Source organism: Octopus sinensis, linkage group LG3 (assembly GCF_006345805.1).
Source record: "Octopus sinensis linkage group LG3, ASM634580v1, whole genome shotgun sequence".
Lineage (NCBI taxonomy): Eukaryota > Metazoa > Mollusca > Cephalopoda > Octopoda > Octopodidae > Octopus > Octopus sinensis.
The window spans coordinates 142,604,997-142,624,490 of record NC_042999.1 but is presented as its reverse complement, the minus strand read 5'-3'; the positions used below and the strand labels follow the sequence as shown (position 1 = coordinate 142,624,490).

Here is a 19,494-nt window from a genome sequence, read left to right as displayed (position 1 = left end):
TTGCAGGTCCTTCATAAGGCAAGGTACATTTTGGTGGATGATGTTGTATGCTTCCATGTTCTTTGACATGTAAGATCAAGTTCTAAGTGTGCCATGGTGTTTTTTTTGTTTTCCATAACTTTTGGATGTCTATCCTTTTTGCATGATCTGTTCCATTTTTGATTAGACTGGCCTGGTATTTTCTATCAAGTAATGTGTTTTTAAGTTCTTGGAGTTGCTTTTCTCAGGTTTCAGGATTTGATGCAATCATGCAAATTCTTCTTGCAAAGTTGAACAGTATATTTCTTTTAGTATGTTTTGGGTGGCAGGAGGAGAATAGAAGATATTGTTTCGAGTCCATTGGTTTGAAGATGTCGGTTTCAATTTCAGTATCTCTTTTTATGATTAAGATGTCCAGAAAGGGTAGTTGTTTGTGGCTGTATTCCATTGTCAACTGGATACTGTGGTTAATGCTGTTCATTAAGTTTTTAAATTTTGAGAGTTGTTCAAGGTTATGTGGCCACAGAATGAAACAGTTATCTGGGTAGCATTTCCAAAACAAAAAGAAATGAAACCATTATTCTATGCTAATTAAGTTAATTTTGTCAAGCTCTCTTTTCAGTTTGTACGATTGAAATTTAGATGTAATAAAATGTTTTAAAAGAAATTTAAAGTATCTTGGTGATAACTGTAAGCCTACTTTTGAGCCACACTGTATGTGTGTGTGTATGTGTGTGTGTGTGTGTGTGTTGTGTATACATACATATATATAGGCACAGGCATGGCTGTGTGGTAAGAAGTTTGCTTCCCAACCACATGGTTCCAGGTTCAATCACACTTCGTGACACCTTGGGCAAGTGTCTTCTACTATAGTCTCAGGCCAACCAAAGCTTTGTGAGTGGATTTGGTAGACAGAAATTGAAGCCTGTTCTATATATATATATATTTATATATATATGTATTTATATATATATATATTTATATGTATGTATGTATATGTACATATATTTGTGTGTGTGTATGTCTATGTTTGACCCACCACCATCACTTGACAACCGATGGTGGTGTGTTTATGTCCCCTGAACTTAGCAGTTTGGCATAAGAGAGCAATAGAACTAGGCTTACAAAAAATAAGTCTTGGGGTCGATTTCTTTTACTAACACCCTTTAAGGTGGTGCTCCAGCATGGCTGCAGTCAAATGACTGAAACAAGTAAGAGAATAAAAGAATAAAAGAATGTATAAATATGTGTATGTATATATATATATATATATATATATATATATATTATATATATATATACATACATATATAAAACTCATTTAAAACTGCTTGTGTCATGGTAAGTAGTGATATCTATAGCACATTATGGTTATTAAATATTTCTGCTTGCATGTATGCAAGTTCTTTTTAAATTCTTTTGTTAAAGTAATAAGCACATCCACATATGCAAAATAGAGAAATTGCTAGAAAATCACAAAGTAATTTCAGAAAAGTGCTGTCTTTCTGCGCAGACACTTTAAACATTTAGCTATACTCTAAAGTTGATCAGATGTTGTAACGTAAGACATAAAACATAGAAATATGTGTTGGAATTGCTTTCGCTAAAATCTTGTATTCTAATACAACTTCTACAGTGAAGAGCTATTATGAAAATAAGGTTGTGGTTTGCATTTCAATAGAATTTTCGGAAACTTGTAAGGTGTGGTGAAGTGTTTGAATTAGGGTTGGGTGTTATTTCGTGTAGTAGGTCTTGTGTGATTGTCTGTTTTGGCGGTTTGTGTGGAAGGATAACTATTATTTGTAAGGTATGAATTAATATTTTACACATCAGTTTTTATGTTGTAGTTAATGTGATATCTAAGGTGTATTGGTTTGTACGGGAGTCTGGATTGTCGATCATGTGTGGTATTTTATGAAATAAATACTTTACTTGCTACATCTAGTAATGGTGGTTTCTGTGAATTAATGTCATTATCACTTGTACGATGGGTTGTGTGTGATTGTAAGGTGACAAATTTATCTTAGTTTCTGTATAATGGTGCCAGTAATGTGTGTGTGTGTGTGTGTGTGTGTGTGTGTGGTGTGTGTGTGTATGTGTGTGTGCATGTGTGCATGCGTGTGCATATTGGTAACAATTTATGTGTTAGGTTGTATGAAAGTGTTAGTTTTGTTTGTGAGGTGGGTTCTGTTGTTACATGTGACATTTTCATTGTAATGGTTTGTATGTGTTAGAGTCAATATCACTTTTAAGGTGTGTAGTATTGCACATTGTTACAATACACACACACACACACACACACACACACACACACACAGATGTATGTATGCATATATATATACAAACACACACATATACACAGCCGTATGTATGTAATCTTTAGGGGAGGGTGCATTTCTGAAGTGGTCTCTATGTCTGAATAGGGTATAAGAGTTGTGTGAAGTGGTTTCCATGATTGAGTGGGGTGTCAGTGAAATGAATACATTATCTTTGTACCAAGTCAGTGTGGTGAAGGGAAACAAAATATAAGGATTCCCTTTCTTTTTCTTTTCCTCTTTTTCTCTCATTCAATCTCTCCTTCTCTCTTTGTTCCTTTCTCTCTCTCTCTCTGTATCACTGTCTCTCTTTCTACAACACTTCTTTTTACTACTTCCTTCTTCACTATTTCTCATTTTCCCCTTCTCTCTTCCTCTCTTCTTCTCCCTCACACCCTTCCTATACATACATATATACATAAATATATATATATATGTGTGTGTGTGTGTATATTTATATATATATATACACACATATATATATATATACATACATACATACATAAATATATATATACATACATACATATATACATGTATGTGTGTGTGTGTGTGTGCGTGTGCATGCATGTGTATGTATGTATATTTGTATGTACAGATATATGCATTCTCATACATAGATTCATAAATATGTACAGGTGAACATTACATACCTAGCCACATTATGATCATCATAATCATCATGATCATCATGATCATCATCATCATCATCATCAATTAATGTCCATTTTTCCATGCTATCATGGTTTGGACTACATGAGCGTATACCCACATACACAACTTCACAGTCATATGTACATAGGTATATACATATTTCCGCACACATACTTACATATATATGCATACTTATTCTTACATACACAGATGCTTGTATATATATATATATATATATATATACAACATATACGCATATATGCACAAAAACATATAGAGATATACATTCATGAACACATACTTATATACACAAGCATGCACACACATTGACATACAGGCATGCATACATATACAAACACACATATACAGACATACAAGCATGCACATATACCTACCTACCAACCTACGTACATACACACATACATACATACATATACACTTACATATATGCACACAAACATCTATACAATCATACAAACACATGCATATGTACATACATATGCACATGCATATATGTGCATACAAACACATACAAATGCACATACATACATACACGTAAAAACATATATAGATACAGACATACATATACATATATTTACATACATATACACATACATACATACATATATACATATACACTTACATACACGCACACAAACATTTACACAAACATACAAACACATACACATGTGTTACATTTTTGTTCATACAAACACATACAGACATACATACATGCATACATAGATACAGACATACATATACATATATTTACATACACATACACATACATACATATCTAATATTTTGTTATGACCTTTCTCATTTTCTCCTATTTTCCCTTGCTTCTTTCTCTTTTTCCCTTCTCATACTTACTCTTTCTCTTTCTCTCTCTCTCTTTCTCTCTCCTATCTCTCTGCCTTTTCCTTCCTCTTTTTCCCTTTTTCCAATTCATCCAAACTGTCCCATACTTTCTCTCTCTATTTTCTACAATTTCTCTCCCTCCTTCTCTCCCTCCCTCTCCCTCATTCACTCACCCCCTCTCTCACTCTCTCTCCCTCATTCACTCCCTCTCTCTCTCACTCCCTCTCTCCCTCTATCACTCCCTCTCCCTCTCACACTCTCTCTCATTCCCTCTTCCTCATTCTCTTTCCCTCTTTCACTCTTGCTCCCTCATTCACTCACCTTCTCTCTCACTCCCTCTCCCTCTCACACTCTCTCTCATTCCCTCTTCCTCATTCTCTTTCCCTCTTTCACTCTTGCTCCCTCATTCTCTCCCTCTCTCTCAGTCACCCTCTTTCTCTCCCCATCTCTCTCACTACCTCTCTCACTCCTGCTCCCTCATTCTCTCCCTCTCTCCCACTCCCTCTCTCCCACTCCCTCTCTCTCACTGTTTGCTCTTATCTAACCCCTCCCCCACCTTACTCTTACTGCCATTTCCAAATTTTAGTATAAGATGGGGATTGAAGTATGGGGCCAAAGCTGAAGGCAGCAGCAACAGCAGCAGCAATAACTCAACAGCATCTTCAGCAGCAACAACATCATCATCATCAGCAGCAGCAACATCAGTAACAGCAACAGCAGTAGCAACAACAGCAGCAACAATAACAACATCAGCAGCAACAGCAGCACCAAAAGCAATACTAATAGTAGTAACATTAGCTACAAGTAAGATCAGAAGCAGCAGCAGCAGCAGTAGAAGTAGTAGAAGTAGTAGACAGAGTAGCAACAGCATCAACATCACCTTCAGCAGCAGCTGAAGTAGCAACAACAGCCACAACAACAACAACAACAACAACAACAACAGTAGCAAAAGATTAAGAACATCAGCTGTAAGAACAATAGCAGTAATAACATGGGCAGCAGCAGCAGCAACGAATTCAGCAACAGCAGCAGCAGCAGCAGCAAGAACAACAACAACAACAACAACTGCAATGACAACAAAAACACCAGAAGCAACAACATCACCAACACCTGTAACAAGATGCAACAGTTGCATTAGCAAGGGCAGCAGCTGCAACAACAACAACAACATCAGCAACAGTTGAAGCATCACCATCACCTGCAGCAACAAGAACAGCAGCAGCAGCACTAGCAGCATCGTTATCAGTAGCAGCTAACGTACACCACTACCACCTCCACCAAGGAGAATAACAATAACAAGTGATGGTGATGATGATGGTAGTGGTTGTGGTGATGGTGGTGGTGGTAGTGGTGGTGGTGGTGGTAGTGGTGGTGGTGGTGGTGGTGGTGGTGGTGGAGTAATAATTGGGGGGGGAAGGTGAGAATAACGTTGCTGGTAGTGGTGGTGGTGTTGGTGGTGGTGGCAGTACTGGTGGTGGATGCGAGTGTTAGCAATGGATGAGGCAGCGGTGCTGATGGTAGTGGTTTTAGAAGGGAAGATGGAAAACAATGATAATGACGATAGCGATAAGGGGATAAGGGATGAAGGTAGTGGTGGTGGTGACAGCAGTGGTAGTGGTAGCGGTAGTAGTGGTAGTAGTGGTGGCAGCGGTGGTAGCAGTGATGGTGGCAGTGATGGTGGCAGAGGTGGTGGCAGTGGTAGTGGTGAGAGTGGATAAAGATGTTGGATGTGGTGGTGGTAGTGATGATGGTGGTGGTGGTGGTGGTGGTGGTGGGAGCACTGGTTGTGATGAGAGTGGTGGAGATGACAGCATGGATGTTGTCATCATCACCGTGACTGGAGACCCTCCCCCACCGCAACTCTATACGTACTCATATACACACATATACACACATCACTCATAGACACGCACACTTGCATATACACACGCACACATATTCACACACACACACACACACACACACACATATACACTCGCATGCGCACGTGCATACACACACATACACACACACACACACACTTATGCACAGCTACACAGAGTCACTTGTCTGTCTCTGAGTGTGTGACATTGCAAGTACAGAGTAAAATGATGAACTACGTTGTTCTGTGTTGTGCTGTGTGACTCTCTCCACTCCTTGCACTCACACTTGCACATCACAACACTGCACTCTACTCTTCTCTTATACTACAACAGTTACCGGCTTAAAGTGTCCACATTTACTAAGCATTAGCATGCTACACTGCATTGCTGCAGCATACATTAGCAAGCTTGCACACAGTGGCTATACACAATGACAGTGCAACAGTTTGTCACCATGCACAGTAATGATATTGGTAAGTAAAGCATGCATGCACTGCACTGCATGAGTGTGTTCGCGTTATGATAGTGGTGGTAGTAGTGGCGGTGGTGGTGGCGGTGGTGGTGGTGGTGGTGGTGCATGAGGCATTGATGTTGATATCAGGTATGTGCTGGCAGTGATGGTGTTGGTGGTGTGGTGGTGGTGGTAGTGGTGGTGGTGGTGAAGGTAAACACAGTGGGCATGGTATGGAGAGGGGGCAAGTAGTGGTAGATGCACTGAGGACATGAGTGGTGGCTGTGTATTGTGTTGTGTTGATGAGGGCAGTGTGGTGTTGGCAGTGGTGCTGATGGTGGTGGTGGTGGTGATGGTAGTTGCTGCAGAAGTGTTAAGGACACGGGTAGTGGTTGTATTGGTGGTAGTGGTAGGGGTAAAGTGAAACAACTATGCAATAGTGGTGGAAGTGGAGGCAGTAGTGGTAAGTATGATGGTAGCAGTGGCGATGATGGGGGTGGTGGGGGTGTTGGTATTGGAAGTGTAATGTTAGTAAACATTGTTATTGTTGTTGGTTGCAGTTGTTGTTGTTTAGCCCAGATTAAGTAGCTCTATAATCAAAGGTGCTCCAACCGTGACAATCCTGTCTTTTTCCTATATCCAGGAAACCCAGCACCACATTGTCCAACATGCGCCTTTGTGTGATGGTAGAGCGTGATCCAAGGCAATTTGTCTGCTATTTCTAGCAGGTCAAACAAGCTCAAAAAGGCAGCTTACTTGCCTCATGAAGTATCTGAGGTAAATGTGTGGTGGTGGTGGTGTGGTGGTGGTGCTTGTGGTGGTGATGGTGGTGGTGATGGTGGTGATGACGGTGGTGCTGGTGATATTGTGATATTGTGATATTTTCCTTTATTTGTCTATGTGAATTTTTTTGAATTACTTTTTTTACCAAACTATAGTATTGCAATTGTTGTTTGTTGTTTTTGTTCTTGTTCTATTTTCCTTTTCTATTGTTTCATGATGATATTAATGATAATTATGATGATAACAATGATGACGATGAAAATAACAATGATGATGATGATGATGACGATGAAGACAATGACGATGATGATTTAGGGTGGGGGTGGGGTGGCAGTAGTAGTCATGTGTTTGTGTTGTTTTATAACCCCAGGTCATCCCTGATTAAACAAACTTGTGAGCAAAGGTATTCCAAAAACAACCATCGCATCTTTTTATATGTGCAGGGAATCTTTTCTGAGCTGGTGAGGCAGGAGGGCAACTTGAGGGTAACTTAGCTGCTATTTCTAGCACTATGATAGACCACTTAGAAGCTTCCTCTTTGGCTTATACTGGTAATAACAGATGATGATAGAGGTATAGGTGGTAGTAGGTACGCAGCTTTTTATATGTGCAGGGAACCTTTTCTGAGCTGGTGAGGCAGGAGGGCAACTTGAGGGTAACTTAGCTGCTATTTCTAGCACTTTGATCGACCACTCAGAAGCTTCCTCTTTGGCTTATACTGGTAATAACAGATGATGATAGAGGTATAGGTGGTAGTAGGTAGTAGTAGGTGGTAGTAGGTGGTGGTGGTGGTTATTGTAATAGCGATGATGTTGGTGTTAATATTGTTGTCAATTAGTTTTGATGGTATTTTTGTGGTTTGTGGTGTGTTGTTCTTGTTGTTGTTAGAGTTGTTAATGTCATTGGTTATGTTGCTGCTGTTGTTGTTGCTTAACCCCAGTTCGAGCATATTTAAGCTGTCTTATGATGAAAGACTATTTTGTCTAATTTTTTACTTCTTCTTTTCACAAAGTATTATCCAGAGTATCTTCTTCAATGCAAGGGTTGAAATTTCAGGAAAATTTGGCTGCCATTTCTAGGAAATCCAACAATCTAACCATGTAGAGTTTTCCCACATTTATTCACTTGTTGTTGTTGTTATTGATAATGGTATTGAAGTCTCTGTTGTTGTTGTTGTTGTTTGTGTCTTGGAAGTTGTGTTAGTGATAGTAAGCTCATTTCAGTAGTGGTGTTCACTATTGTTGTCAGTTTTGCCTGTGTGGACTTAATTTTCTATTTGGTACTGTTGTTATTGATTTTGATTAAATGAAATGGAGTTGTTGTTATTGTTATTGTTGTTGCTGTCATTGTTGCTGTTGTTGTTTAGTCCAAGATCAACTCTGATTAAGCAGATTTAAACAGATATCTATTCCCTATGTGCTTCAGTAGTGTCCATCCTGTTATTTTAGGCATGTGTAGGCCCTAAAATTATGTAATAGGTTACCTTTATTTTCATGACAGTATGGTGTGATTTGAAGGATATTTGGCTGTTGTTTCTAACATGTCGAGAAACTGCGTAGAAATTCCCACGCTGTCACAGAAGAAATAATATTAACATTGCTGGCAAGGTGATGATGGAAATGAGGGAGGTGGTAGAGATGGTGGTAGTGATATGGTTGATATTGTATCTTCTTGTTGTTGTTTAGCCCTGGGTCAATCCTGGTTGAGAAGACCTGTAATCAAAAGTTTCCAAACCAAACCCATCTCATCTTCCTTTTCAGTGTACTGTATCCCAAACTTGACAGTCCAAAGTATCTTTGTTTTCTAAAGATGCTCAGGTATAACTTGAGTGAAATTTGGCTGCTATTTCTAATGGTCCTAGCAACCATGTAAAGGTGATCTCATTTGCTCACATTGTTGTTTTTAACCCCAAGCTAGTTGTGACTGAGTAGTCTTATACCAAATAAGTAAGTAGTCAGCTGGATATCAAGATACCATATTCAGTGGGGGTGGTCACCAGAATCCAAAGAGTTGGTTGTGTCAAACTAAATAAGTTTTGCTTTACAATATAATACAACTAAGTAAAATACACAAATCTATACACACACTAACAAATACTCACTCATATATACATATTGACATGCACACGCATACATGCATATATACATATATATGTTGTGTCGTATATATATATATATGTGTGTGTGGGGGGGTTTGTGTGTCTGTGTTTGTCCCCTAGCATTGCTTGACAACCGATGCTGGTGTGTTTACGTCCCCGTCACTTAGCGGTTCAGCAAAAGAGACCGATAGAATAAGTACTGGGCTTACAAAGAATAAGTCCCGGGGTCGATTTGATCGACTAAAGTCGGTGCTCCAGCATGGCCGCAGTCAAATGACTGAAACAAGTAAAACAGTAAAAGAGTAAAGAGATATATGTGTGTGTGTGTGTATGTATGTATCTTTTTCTACTCTAAGCACAAGGCCCAAAAGTTTTGGGGAGTGGGGCCAGTTGATTAGATCAACCCAGTATGCAACTGGTACTTATATATATTCATGTGTACACTTAAATACCTAAACAAGTAAATTAAACAGATATGTACACATATACACACATGCACACATATTGCATTAGCCTGCATGCAAATATGCATATGTATACATATATTACACCTCTATGTATAAACAAAATCACATTCATATGTCAACCCATATACATCATATATTTGTGTAGCTGTGTGCAGGTATATATGTTTATGTGTTTATGTGTTTAGTTTTGAGAGTGCATGTGTGTGCATACGTGTACGCATGACATGTATTTATAGATTTACATGTGAAAACATTAAAATGTCAAGCACATGATAACAAACAAGGGTGTAGTGTCTGCACAGGTGTGGCTGTGTGGAAACGACTTTGTTTCCCAACTACATGGTTCTGGGTTCCTTCCCACTGTGTGTCATTTTGGGCAAATGTCTTCTACTGTAGCTCTGGGACAACCAAAGTTTTGTGAGTGGACCTGATAGACAGAACCTGAAAGAAGCCCATCATGTATGTGTGTGTGTGTGTGTGTGTGTGTCTGTGTCTGTGCATGTATGTGTCTTTGTATTTGTCCTCGCCCACCCCCACTGCTTGACAACCAGTGTTGGTTTGTTTGTGTTCCTAAAACTTAATAGTTTGGCTTAAGGAACTAACAAAATAAATACCAGGCTTTAAAAAAACTAATCACTGGGGTTAATTTGTTTGACTAAACCCTTCAAGGCAATGCCCCAGCAAGGTCACACTTCAGGGCCAGAAACAATAAAAACCGATAAAAAACATGAACACCTATACAGTTAGATCCAAGGCCTCTGTCTTCACTTAGTCACCACTGATGAACACATATCTGCTCAGATATCTCCTAAGATACCCACATTAAACAGTAATAGACGCCTGGTATAATTACAGAAATATAAATAGCAACACCTACGCAACATAAACTTTGATTGCATATTTAGATATATATATGTATCCATATATGTATGTATATATGTATGTATATATGCACAGACATGGCTGTATGGGAAAAAGCTTGCTTCCCAACCAGTGATTCCAGGTTCAGTTCCACTGTGTGACACCTTGGGCAAGTGTCTTCTACTACAGCCTTGGGCCAACCAAAGACTTGTTGACGGATTTGATAGACGGGAACTGAAGGAAGCCCATTGTGTGTGTGTATGTGTGTGTGTGTGTGTGTGTGTGTGTGTGTGTGTGTGTGTGTGTGTGTGTGTGTGTGTGTGTGTGTGTGTGTGTGTGTGTGTGTGCGTGTGTGTAATTTTGTGCATGTGTGTGTTTGTGTCTATGTGTTTTCAACCTCCACTACTTGGCAACAGGTGTTGGCGTGTTCATGTCCCTGTAACTTAGTGGTTTGACAAAAGAAACTGATAGAATAAGTACTAGGCTTCACATAGAAAAAAAAAGTACCGGGGTCAATTCATTCAACTAAAAATTCTTCAAGGCAGTGCCCCAGCATGGCCATGGTCTCTTGACTGAAACAAGTAAAAGGTAAACAATAAAAGCTTCATCAACACATTTCACACATACATACACATGTATCTATCTCTACTTATATATATATATATAAGCGGATGTTAAACGATGATGATATATTTATATAAAGAAATATATATATATATATATATATATATATATATATATCATTAGCTCCTACACGCAATTTTTTCTCTCCTTTTTTCTCTCCCTTTTTCTCTCCTTGTTTCTCTCCTTGTTTTTTTCTGTGTATCTTTCTGTCGAAGAGCATAGGCGCAAGACGTAAAAGACTTTTTCTATTCCTGAGCGCTATACTAATACATTTGTTTGTTTGTACTCCACCTGCCTTCGTCTTTTGTTTATTTTCGTAAACTTTCCCTTTATATATATATACACACATACATATCAAATACAAAACACACAATCAAATGAATATACAAAAGCACTCCCGCATGTAAACAATTTCACTTATATTCATTTTATGTATGTTACTAGATACACTTACATAGAATATCACACATACACATTTTCACGCATACACAGTTGTGCACATACACACACATTGTTCATGACTTTCATGCAAACATGCATGAATATACACATACAGGAGCTGGCATGGTTGTCGAGTGGTTAAGAAGTTTGCTTCCCAAGCATGTGGTTTTGGGTTCAGTCTCACTATGCTGCACCTTGGATGAATGTGTTCCGCTATGGCCCTGGGTCCACCAGTGCCTTGTGTGAACCTGATAGACAGAAGCTGTGTGGAAGCCCATCATATATGTGTGTATGTCTATATGAGTATATATATATATATACACACACATGTATATATATACATATATATATATATATATATATTATATATATATATATATATATGTATATATATACATATGTATATATATATATATTATATATATATATATATTATATATATATATATATTATATATATATATCATCATCATCATCATCATCGTTTAGCATCCGCTTTCCATGCTAGCATGGGTTGGACGGTTCAACTGGGGTCTGGGAAGCCAGAAGGCTGCACCAGGCCCAGTTTGATCTGGCAATGCTTCTACGGCTGGATGCCCTTCCTAACGCCAACCACTCCATGAGTGTAGTGGGTGCTTTTTACGTGCCAGACGAGTCTGGCAAACGGCCACAATCGGCACGGGGGCCAGGCGAGGCTGGCAACGGCCACGAAAGGATGGCGCTTTTTACGTGCCATCGGCACGGGGGCCAGGCGAGGCTAGCAACGGCCACGAAAGGATGGCGCTTTTTACATGCCATCGGCACGGGGGCCAGGCGAGGCTGGCAATGGCCACGAACGGATGGTGCTTTTTACGTGCCATATATATATATATACTTTTTACATGCCATATATATATATATATACTTTATTAAAAAGCAGCAAAAATATCACAAAAACTGTTACTCAGAGTTTCACATTCCTGTTTGTTGAACAGTTTTGTTTCACATTTATCTGCTTACTCTGGTATGTATATATATATATATATATATATATATATAAAAGATGGAGGTGGAAATAGCACAGAAGTAAGTCTTAGACATTTCAATTTAAGAGGGAATTTGATAAAAATGAATTAAAAAGTTATATAAAATTATATTAGGAAAATATTACCGTTTTTGATGAATTTCAACTTATCAAATACGAGTAGAAATTTATAAAAATTTAAAGTAAAAATAGCTTATCTTCTTCTGTCTGGGAGTCAAGAACATATCTGGAGATTTTTTGTTGAAGCCTTATATGTATATATATTTATATATATATATAGTCGTGGCCAAAAGTTTGATTCAAATAAATACAGTATATATTTTTGGGAATTTAATATAAAAATTCTGATTTTCAGAGCTATGTTTCAAACTTTTGGCCACATTTGTATGTGTATATATGTGTGTGGATGCATGTGCGTGTGTGTGTGTATTTGTAAACCTACGCAATTGATAAACATGTATGTACATATGCATGTATGTATGTATGTATGTATCTATGTATGTATCTATGTATGTGTATGTATGTATGTATGAGTGTATGTATGTATGTAGGTAGGTATGTAGGTAGGTACGTAGGTACGTATGTAGGTACGTATGTAGGTAGGTAGTTATGTAGGTAGGTAGTGAGGTAGGTAGGTAGGTAGATAGGTAGGTAGGTAGGTAGGTAGGTAGGTAGGTACGTACGTAGGTAGGTAGGTAGGTAGGTAGGTACGTACGTACATACTTACGTACGTACGTACGTAGGTATGCATGTATATATGTAAATATGTGTATGTGTTTCTGTTTGTCCCAGCACCACTTGACAACTTGTGCTGGTTTGTTTACATCCTGGTAACTTAGAAGTTCAGCAACAGAGACTAGTGAGGGAAATCGCAGACTCAAAACAAAAAATAACCGGGGTTGATTTGTTTTTACTAAACTCTTCAAGGCAATGCATCAGTATGGCCACTGTCCCATGAGTGAAACAAGTAAAAGTATAATTAAAAGTGCATGATTATATATGTTGTACACGTCTAGACATATAACACACACACACTCACGCACACACACACACACACCACACACACACACACGCATGCACATACTCATTATCGTTATGTGTGTGTATGTGTGTATGATTTTAAATAGTTAAATGGATACTCCTGTGGTTTTAATCAAGAGTATTCCAGTTGTTTGATGAAATAAACTACCTTCTCATTGTATAATATTGTAGCAGTGACTGAGTATTCCACAGACACATGCACCTTTACATAATGCCAGAATTTCTTTTTTATGCATCTCTCTCTTTTGTATATACATACACCTTTCTCTTTCTCTCTCTCTCTCTCTCTCTCTATCTATCTATCTATCTATCTATCTATCTATCTATCTATCTGTGTGTGTGTGTGTATGTGAAAGTTAACAGTCTGCTCTGAGTTTCACAGTTAACTGGGCTGTTCATTTATTGGGTTCTTATTACAGATAATGTTTTCATTATGTAAAATATATTACTGAGACATCTTACAACAGTTATACCTACCCAAGTTACTATTGTTACATTTCTATGGTACAGCTCCTCTATCCCTCTGTGCTAGCCCCACTCTGGTTAGCCAGTTCCCATCAACTGGTCCACCCCAAGCCAGCTTGAAAAATGAATAATAATAATAATCGTGTACAGTGCTCAGGTGCACTACAACTCATCTAAAGTGTATATATAATCAGGTGTAGTTTCGGCGGATTTCGGAAAGCATGAGAGCCTTAAAGGATGCAGTGTCATGGCAGTCAACAACTGATGCAGGCAGTTTATTCCATGCTTCAGCAACTCTGAGTGTGAAAAAATGTTTCCGAAAGTCATGGGAGCTGTGTTGTTTTCTGACTTTGTAGGCATGTCCACGTGTGTTAGACACATGGAGATCAAAAAGGTGTTCAGTGTTGTTGTTGGTGAGGTGGTTGATAACTTTGTGGGTGTTTACCAAGTTCGTCGCCAGATGCCGGAGCTTCAGTGAATCCATGCCCAGGGAAACAAGGCGCTCAGAATATGGTAGGTGTCTGATGGAGGGTATGCGTTTGGTTGCACATCTCTGGACACATTCCAGAAGGTCAATGTTCTGAGCGAGATAGGGGTTCCAAACTGATGATGCGAATTCCAAGTGTGGTCGTACCATAGCTGTATATAGTTTTAAATAGATGGCTGGAGAGCGGCTAACAAAATCTTGATGATGATGATGATATATATATATATGAATAAAGAAATGGAGTTTAACGCAGGTGTAATCAAATATTTTTACTTTCGACACATGTTTCGAAAATTCCACTGATACTATTCAAAAGAATAAATGGTATAAACAATGCAATCTTCTCCTCAGGAAAGTGAAAAAAGCGAAACTTGTCAATATATATATATATATACCTATACACACACAACACACATATTACATATATACAACATATGTATCACATACAACACACTCCCAACATAATTTGAACACACATACACATGACCCTTAATGCACTAGACTCTGTTTGGTAGCGACTTGCCATGCCTTGGACCCTCAACTTTTTGGGGGGTTGGAGAAGTCACTATTATGACATGAGACATATTTTGGGCATTTTCAGACCTGGCAGAGACTGTTCAGGTCTAACTATTTCCAATTTCTTTTTAAAAAGACAGACAGACGGAAAAAAGAGAGTAAGAGAGATAGCAATCCCAGTACTTGAACTCTCTGTATTGACTCTTTGTAGTGCATTCTGTAGTGACTCTCCAAAGGATGAAATACAGAAGTAACTGCAGAAAGATTTGAATTTAGAGTACAATGAGTCAGAATAATGAGTACAAAGTAATCAGTGACACTCTAACTATTCTGCTAATGTCACCTGAAGAATCTGTTCTACTCTAGGCACAAGGCCCAAAATTCTTTGTGGGGGGAGGGGGCAGTCGATTAGATCAACCCCAGTATGCAACTGGTATTTAATTTATTGACCCTGAAAGGATGAAAGGCAAAGTCGACATCTGTAGAATTTGAACTCAGAATGTACAGATGAAATACTGCTAAGCATTTCGCTTGGCATGCTACTGATTCTGCCAGCTCATCGCCTTTTTAAAGTAAGGAATCTTTTCTACTCTAGGCACAAGGCCCGAAATTTTAGGGGAGGGGGGGCAGTCGATTAGATCAACCCCAGTACACAACTGGTACTTAAGTTATCAACCTCGAAAGGATGAAAGGCAAAGTCAACCTCAGTGGAATTTGAACTCAGAACATAAAGGCAGAAGAAATACCTATTTCTTTACTACCCACAAGGGGCTAAACACAGAGGAGACAAACAAGGACAGACAGGCAGATTAAGTCGATTATATAGACCCCAGTGCGTAACTGGTACTTAATTTATCGACCCCAAAAGGATGAAAAGCAAAGTTGACCTCGGCGGAATTTGAACTCAGAACGTAACAGCAGACGAAATACGGCCACGCATTTCGCCCGGCATGCTAACATTTCTGCCAGCTCGCCGCCTTAATGCCACCTGAAGAATGTTATATTTGGGTCATCCATTTATTATTTGTTCTGAGACGGGGTTTAGGAAGATCATATTGAAGTAAATTATTTTGGCGGTTGGAGTTATTGGTTATGGTGAGAGGGTGAGTAAATAGTTGTAGTAAGAGATAGAATGTTTAGTTGTGATGGAGGATGGGAGGATGCAGTGGCTGTGGCATACTGTGAGGGGTGGTGAAGGTGGGTCTGGTGTATGGTGTCGATGGCAGTAGGGGAAGAATGATGAAATTGGATGAAGTTGATATGAAAGTCGATTAAAAGTTATTTGAATGGTAAACAGAAGGAATGAAAGTAAAAAATAAAGCATAAAGAGAACTAAGACAAGTTATTTTCTTTGTTCTTGCATTTCACAAAAATGACATTGAATTACAGAGGACATGTTCCCTTATGCGCATGTACACACGTGTGTGTGTGTGTGTATGTGTATGTGAGAGAGAGAGGGGAGTATAGGTAGGGAGAGACTAGATTCTTTCATTTACATAAGCATGACTGTTTGATTAAGAGGTTTGCTTTCCACCCACATGGTTTTAAGTTCAGTCCTACTGCATAGCATCTTGGACAAGTAACTTCTATATAGCCTCAGACTAACCAATGCTTTATATATATACACATATATATATATATTTATATATACACACTTGCATCTACTCTAGTAGACTCTGAAGAGTCTACTAGAGCAGATATAAGCGCTAATATATGATTCATAAAACCTGTGACATATTAATAAATATCTGTAAATATAAAGCCATCCAGATTTCTGAGTACCTTATTTCTCCTAATATATAATACCTGTATATCTCCTCCAAACCTTCTAACATATATATATATATATATATATACACATACATATACATGTGTGTGTGTGTGTGTGTGTGTGTGTGTGTACCAGCCAACCCATGCCACCATAGACAATGGACATTAAATGATGATGATGATGATATATATAATAATAATAATAATAATAATAATAATAATAATAATTGTGTACAGTGCTCAGGTGCACTACAACTCATCTAAAGTGTATATATAATCACATGTAGTTTCGGCGGATTTCGGGAAGCATGAGGGCCTTAAAGGATGCAGTGTCATGGCAGTCAACAACTGACGCAGGCAGTTTATTCCATGCTTCAGCAACTCTGAGCGTGAAAAAATGTTTCCGAAAGTCATGGGAGCTGTGTTGTTTTCTGACTTTGTATATACATATATGCATGTTAGTACCTGTGTTTCCATTTGTTTGTTTATGTATTCCCTAAATATCACATGCTATAAAAGATAACACAGTTCTCATTAATCTGGTCAACAAATCTTCTGTTTGCATTATGCCTTTGAAGCTGTGTGAAATAAGAGAGCCCTTAATGGAAAAACATAAAAAGCAATAAGAAGTAATACCTTGATAATATGTTTGTCTAACCCATACTGATATAGAAAAACAGATGTAAAACAATGAAAATCTACATGACAGAGCATGGAAAGGGTTGCACTGCCAATATTCACTTATTTCTATCTTGTCTAAAGAAGTTGTTGCACACCTTGGAAACTCCAGAGCAGCATACCACTGGAGCATCTTAAATAAACTATATACACACACATAGACATGTATGTACACAACAAAGTTTATCATAGACTATATGGTATTTAGGTGAAAGCCTAAATCTGTGTATAAGTATGCATCTGTCATTACACCCAAGTAACAGTATCAAAGCTGATGTTGATGTTTGGCTTGCAGAACCAAAATATACTTACTCTAGTTGGATATGTGTTGACTGCACAAGACCCTATTGTACTGTTCTGCATCTATACCTGATTACTTACATTCTAGACAGCATTCAGAAGAAAGCTATTGATCTAATCAATAAAACTTCACTTATTGAAAATCTTTAAATCCAAGACCCATTACAGTGTTATTTCTTCCACTCTTCTGCTTTCACTTCTCTCTCTTCTTTTTTCTATCTTCCCTATCTCTATCCGCCCTCTATTTATCCTCTCTCTTTCTATCCTCCCTGTCTCTATCCTCCCTCTATCTATCTTCTCTCTCTCTTTCTATCCTCCCTCTCTCTATCTGCTATCCTCTCTCTCTCTCTCTCCTCTGCCCTCTCTCTCTTTCTCTCTTTTGGCATGGTTTCTATAGCTGGGTGCTCTTTCTAACCCTAACCACTTTACAGTGTGTGCTGACTGGATGCTTTGTTCATAGCAACCACCACTATTGAGATCATCAAGTAACTTGCATGACAAAACCCCTTGACAGTAGTTGGGGTGCAGCATTGAGGAAGGTGGCTTTGTGCCATGTGTTGAGAGGCTGAATTATGATAGAGGGATAGCAACAGGTGCTTTACTATAGAGGGGAAGGAGATAAATGGCTACCACAAAGAGAAAATGGAGAAAAGATTGTAGAGATGAGGTGACAGGACACACCCTCAAAGCACAAGAAGGTGGACAAAGAGAGAATAAAAATAATAATAATGAAATTATTGTATACAGTGCTCAGGTGCACCACAACTTGTCAGAAAGTGCATATAAAGTACATGCAGTAATGTAGAAATGTCTGGAAAGTGAACATGCTTGTGTGTGTACGGAGGGGAGAAAATCAAGTGTAGTGTTGGCGAATCTCAGGAAGCATGGAAGTCTTGAAGGATGCAGTGCTCCGACAACTAACAACCGATGCTGGCAGTTTGTTCCACACTTCAGCAACTCTCAGCATGAAAAAATGTTTCCTGAAGTCATGGGAGCTGTGCTGTTTTCTTACTTTGTAAATATGTCCACGGGTGTTAGATGGGTGGAGTTTGAAGAGGTGCTCAGTGTTATTGTTTGTGCGATGGTTGATAATTTTATGGGTGTCTGCCAGGTCAGCTGCCAGACGTCGGAGTTTCAATGTGTCCATGCCCAGGGAAGTAAGGCGTTCAGGATATGGCAAATGCCTGATGGAGGGTATTCTTTTGGTTGCACGTCGCTGAACAGCTTCCAGATGATTGATGTCCTGGGCAAGATAGGGGTTCCAGACCGGTGATGCAAATTCCAGGTGAGGTCTTACCATAGCTATATAAAGCTGCAGATAGATAGCCGGAGAGCGGCTCACAAAGGATTTGGTGAGTGATGCCAAGACACCCTCAGCCTTCTTGACAATTTTGGCGATGTGTTTTGTCCAACGCAAATCACTGTCGACAATAACACCCAGGTCACGTTCACTTGAAGACTTTTTGAGACTAGTGTTGTGGAGGGAGTAGGTGGACGCTGGGTTTCTCCTCCCAAAATGCATGGTGGTACATTTGTCCACAGCCAGCTTGAGTTGCCAGTCCATGATCCACTGCTGCATTGTGTCCAGGTCTGCTTGCAATAGAGATCCATAGTGTATAGGATTTGACCTCTTTATTTCGAGGTACAGCTTGATGTCATCTGCATATTTCAGCACTGTGGCATTCTTTAAGTTGGCATCTATGTCATTAACATATGCAACAAATAAAAGGGGGCCAAGAACAGATCCCTGCGGCACACCAGATGTCATCTCATAGGGCGAAGAGTGCTGTCCTAGAACTGTGACAACCTCTTTTCGGC

At 38.8% G+C, this 19,494-nt stretch overlaps 1 protein-coding gene across 2 annotated transcripts in view; it reads left to right on the top strand.

Annotated features, from left to right (window-relative positions):
• LOC115209719 (synaptotagmin-9-like) overlaps positions 1-19,494 on the top strand; it is a 278,879-nt gene that overhangs the window by 117,485 nt on the left and 141,900 nt on the right. Inside the window, exon 1 of one of the 2 annotated variants that reach the window (XM_029778215.2) lies at positions 5,851-6,144. The exons of the other annotated variant lie outside the window; for it this stretch is intronic. Within the exon in view, the coding sequence (XP_029634075.1) occupies positions 6,102-6,144 (43 nt within the window). The 5' untranslated portion in view covers positions 5,851-6,101. Of the gene's footprint in view, positions 1-5,850; positions 6,145-19,494 lie in introns of those variants that run through there. 2 annotated transcript variants of the gene reach the window in all.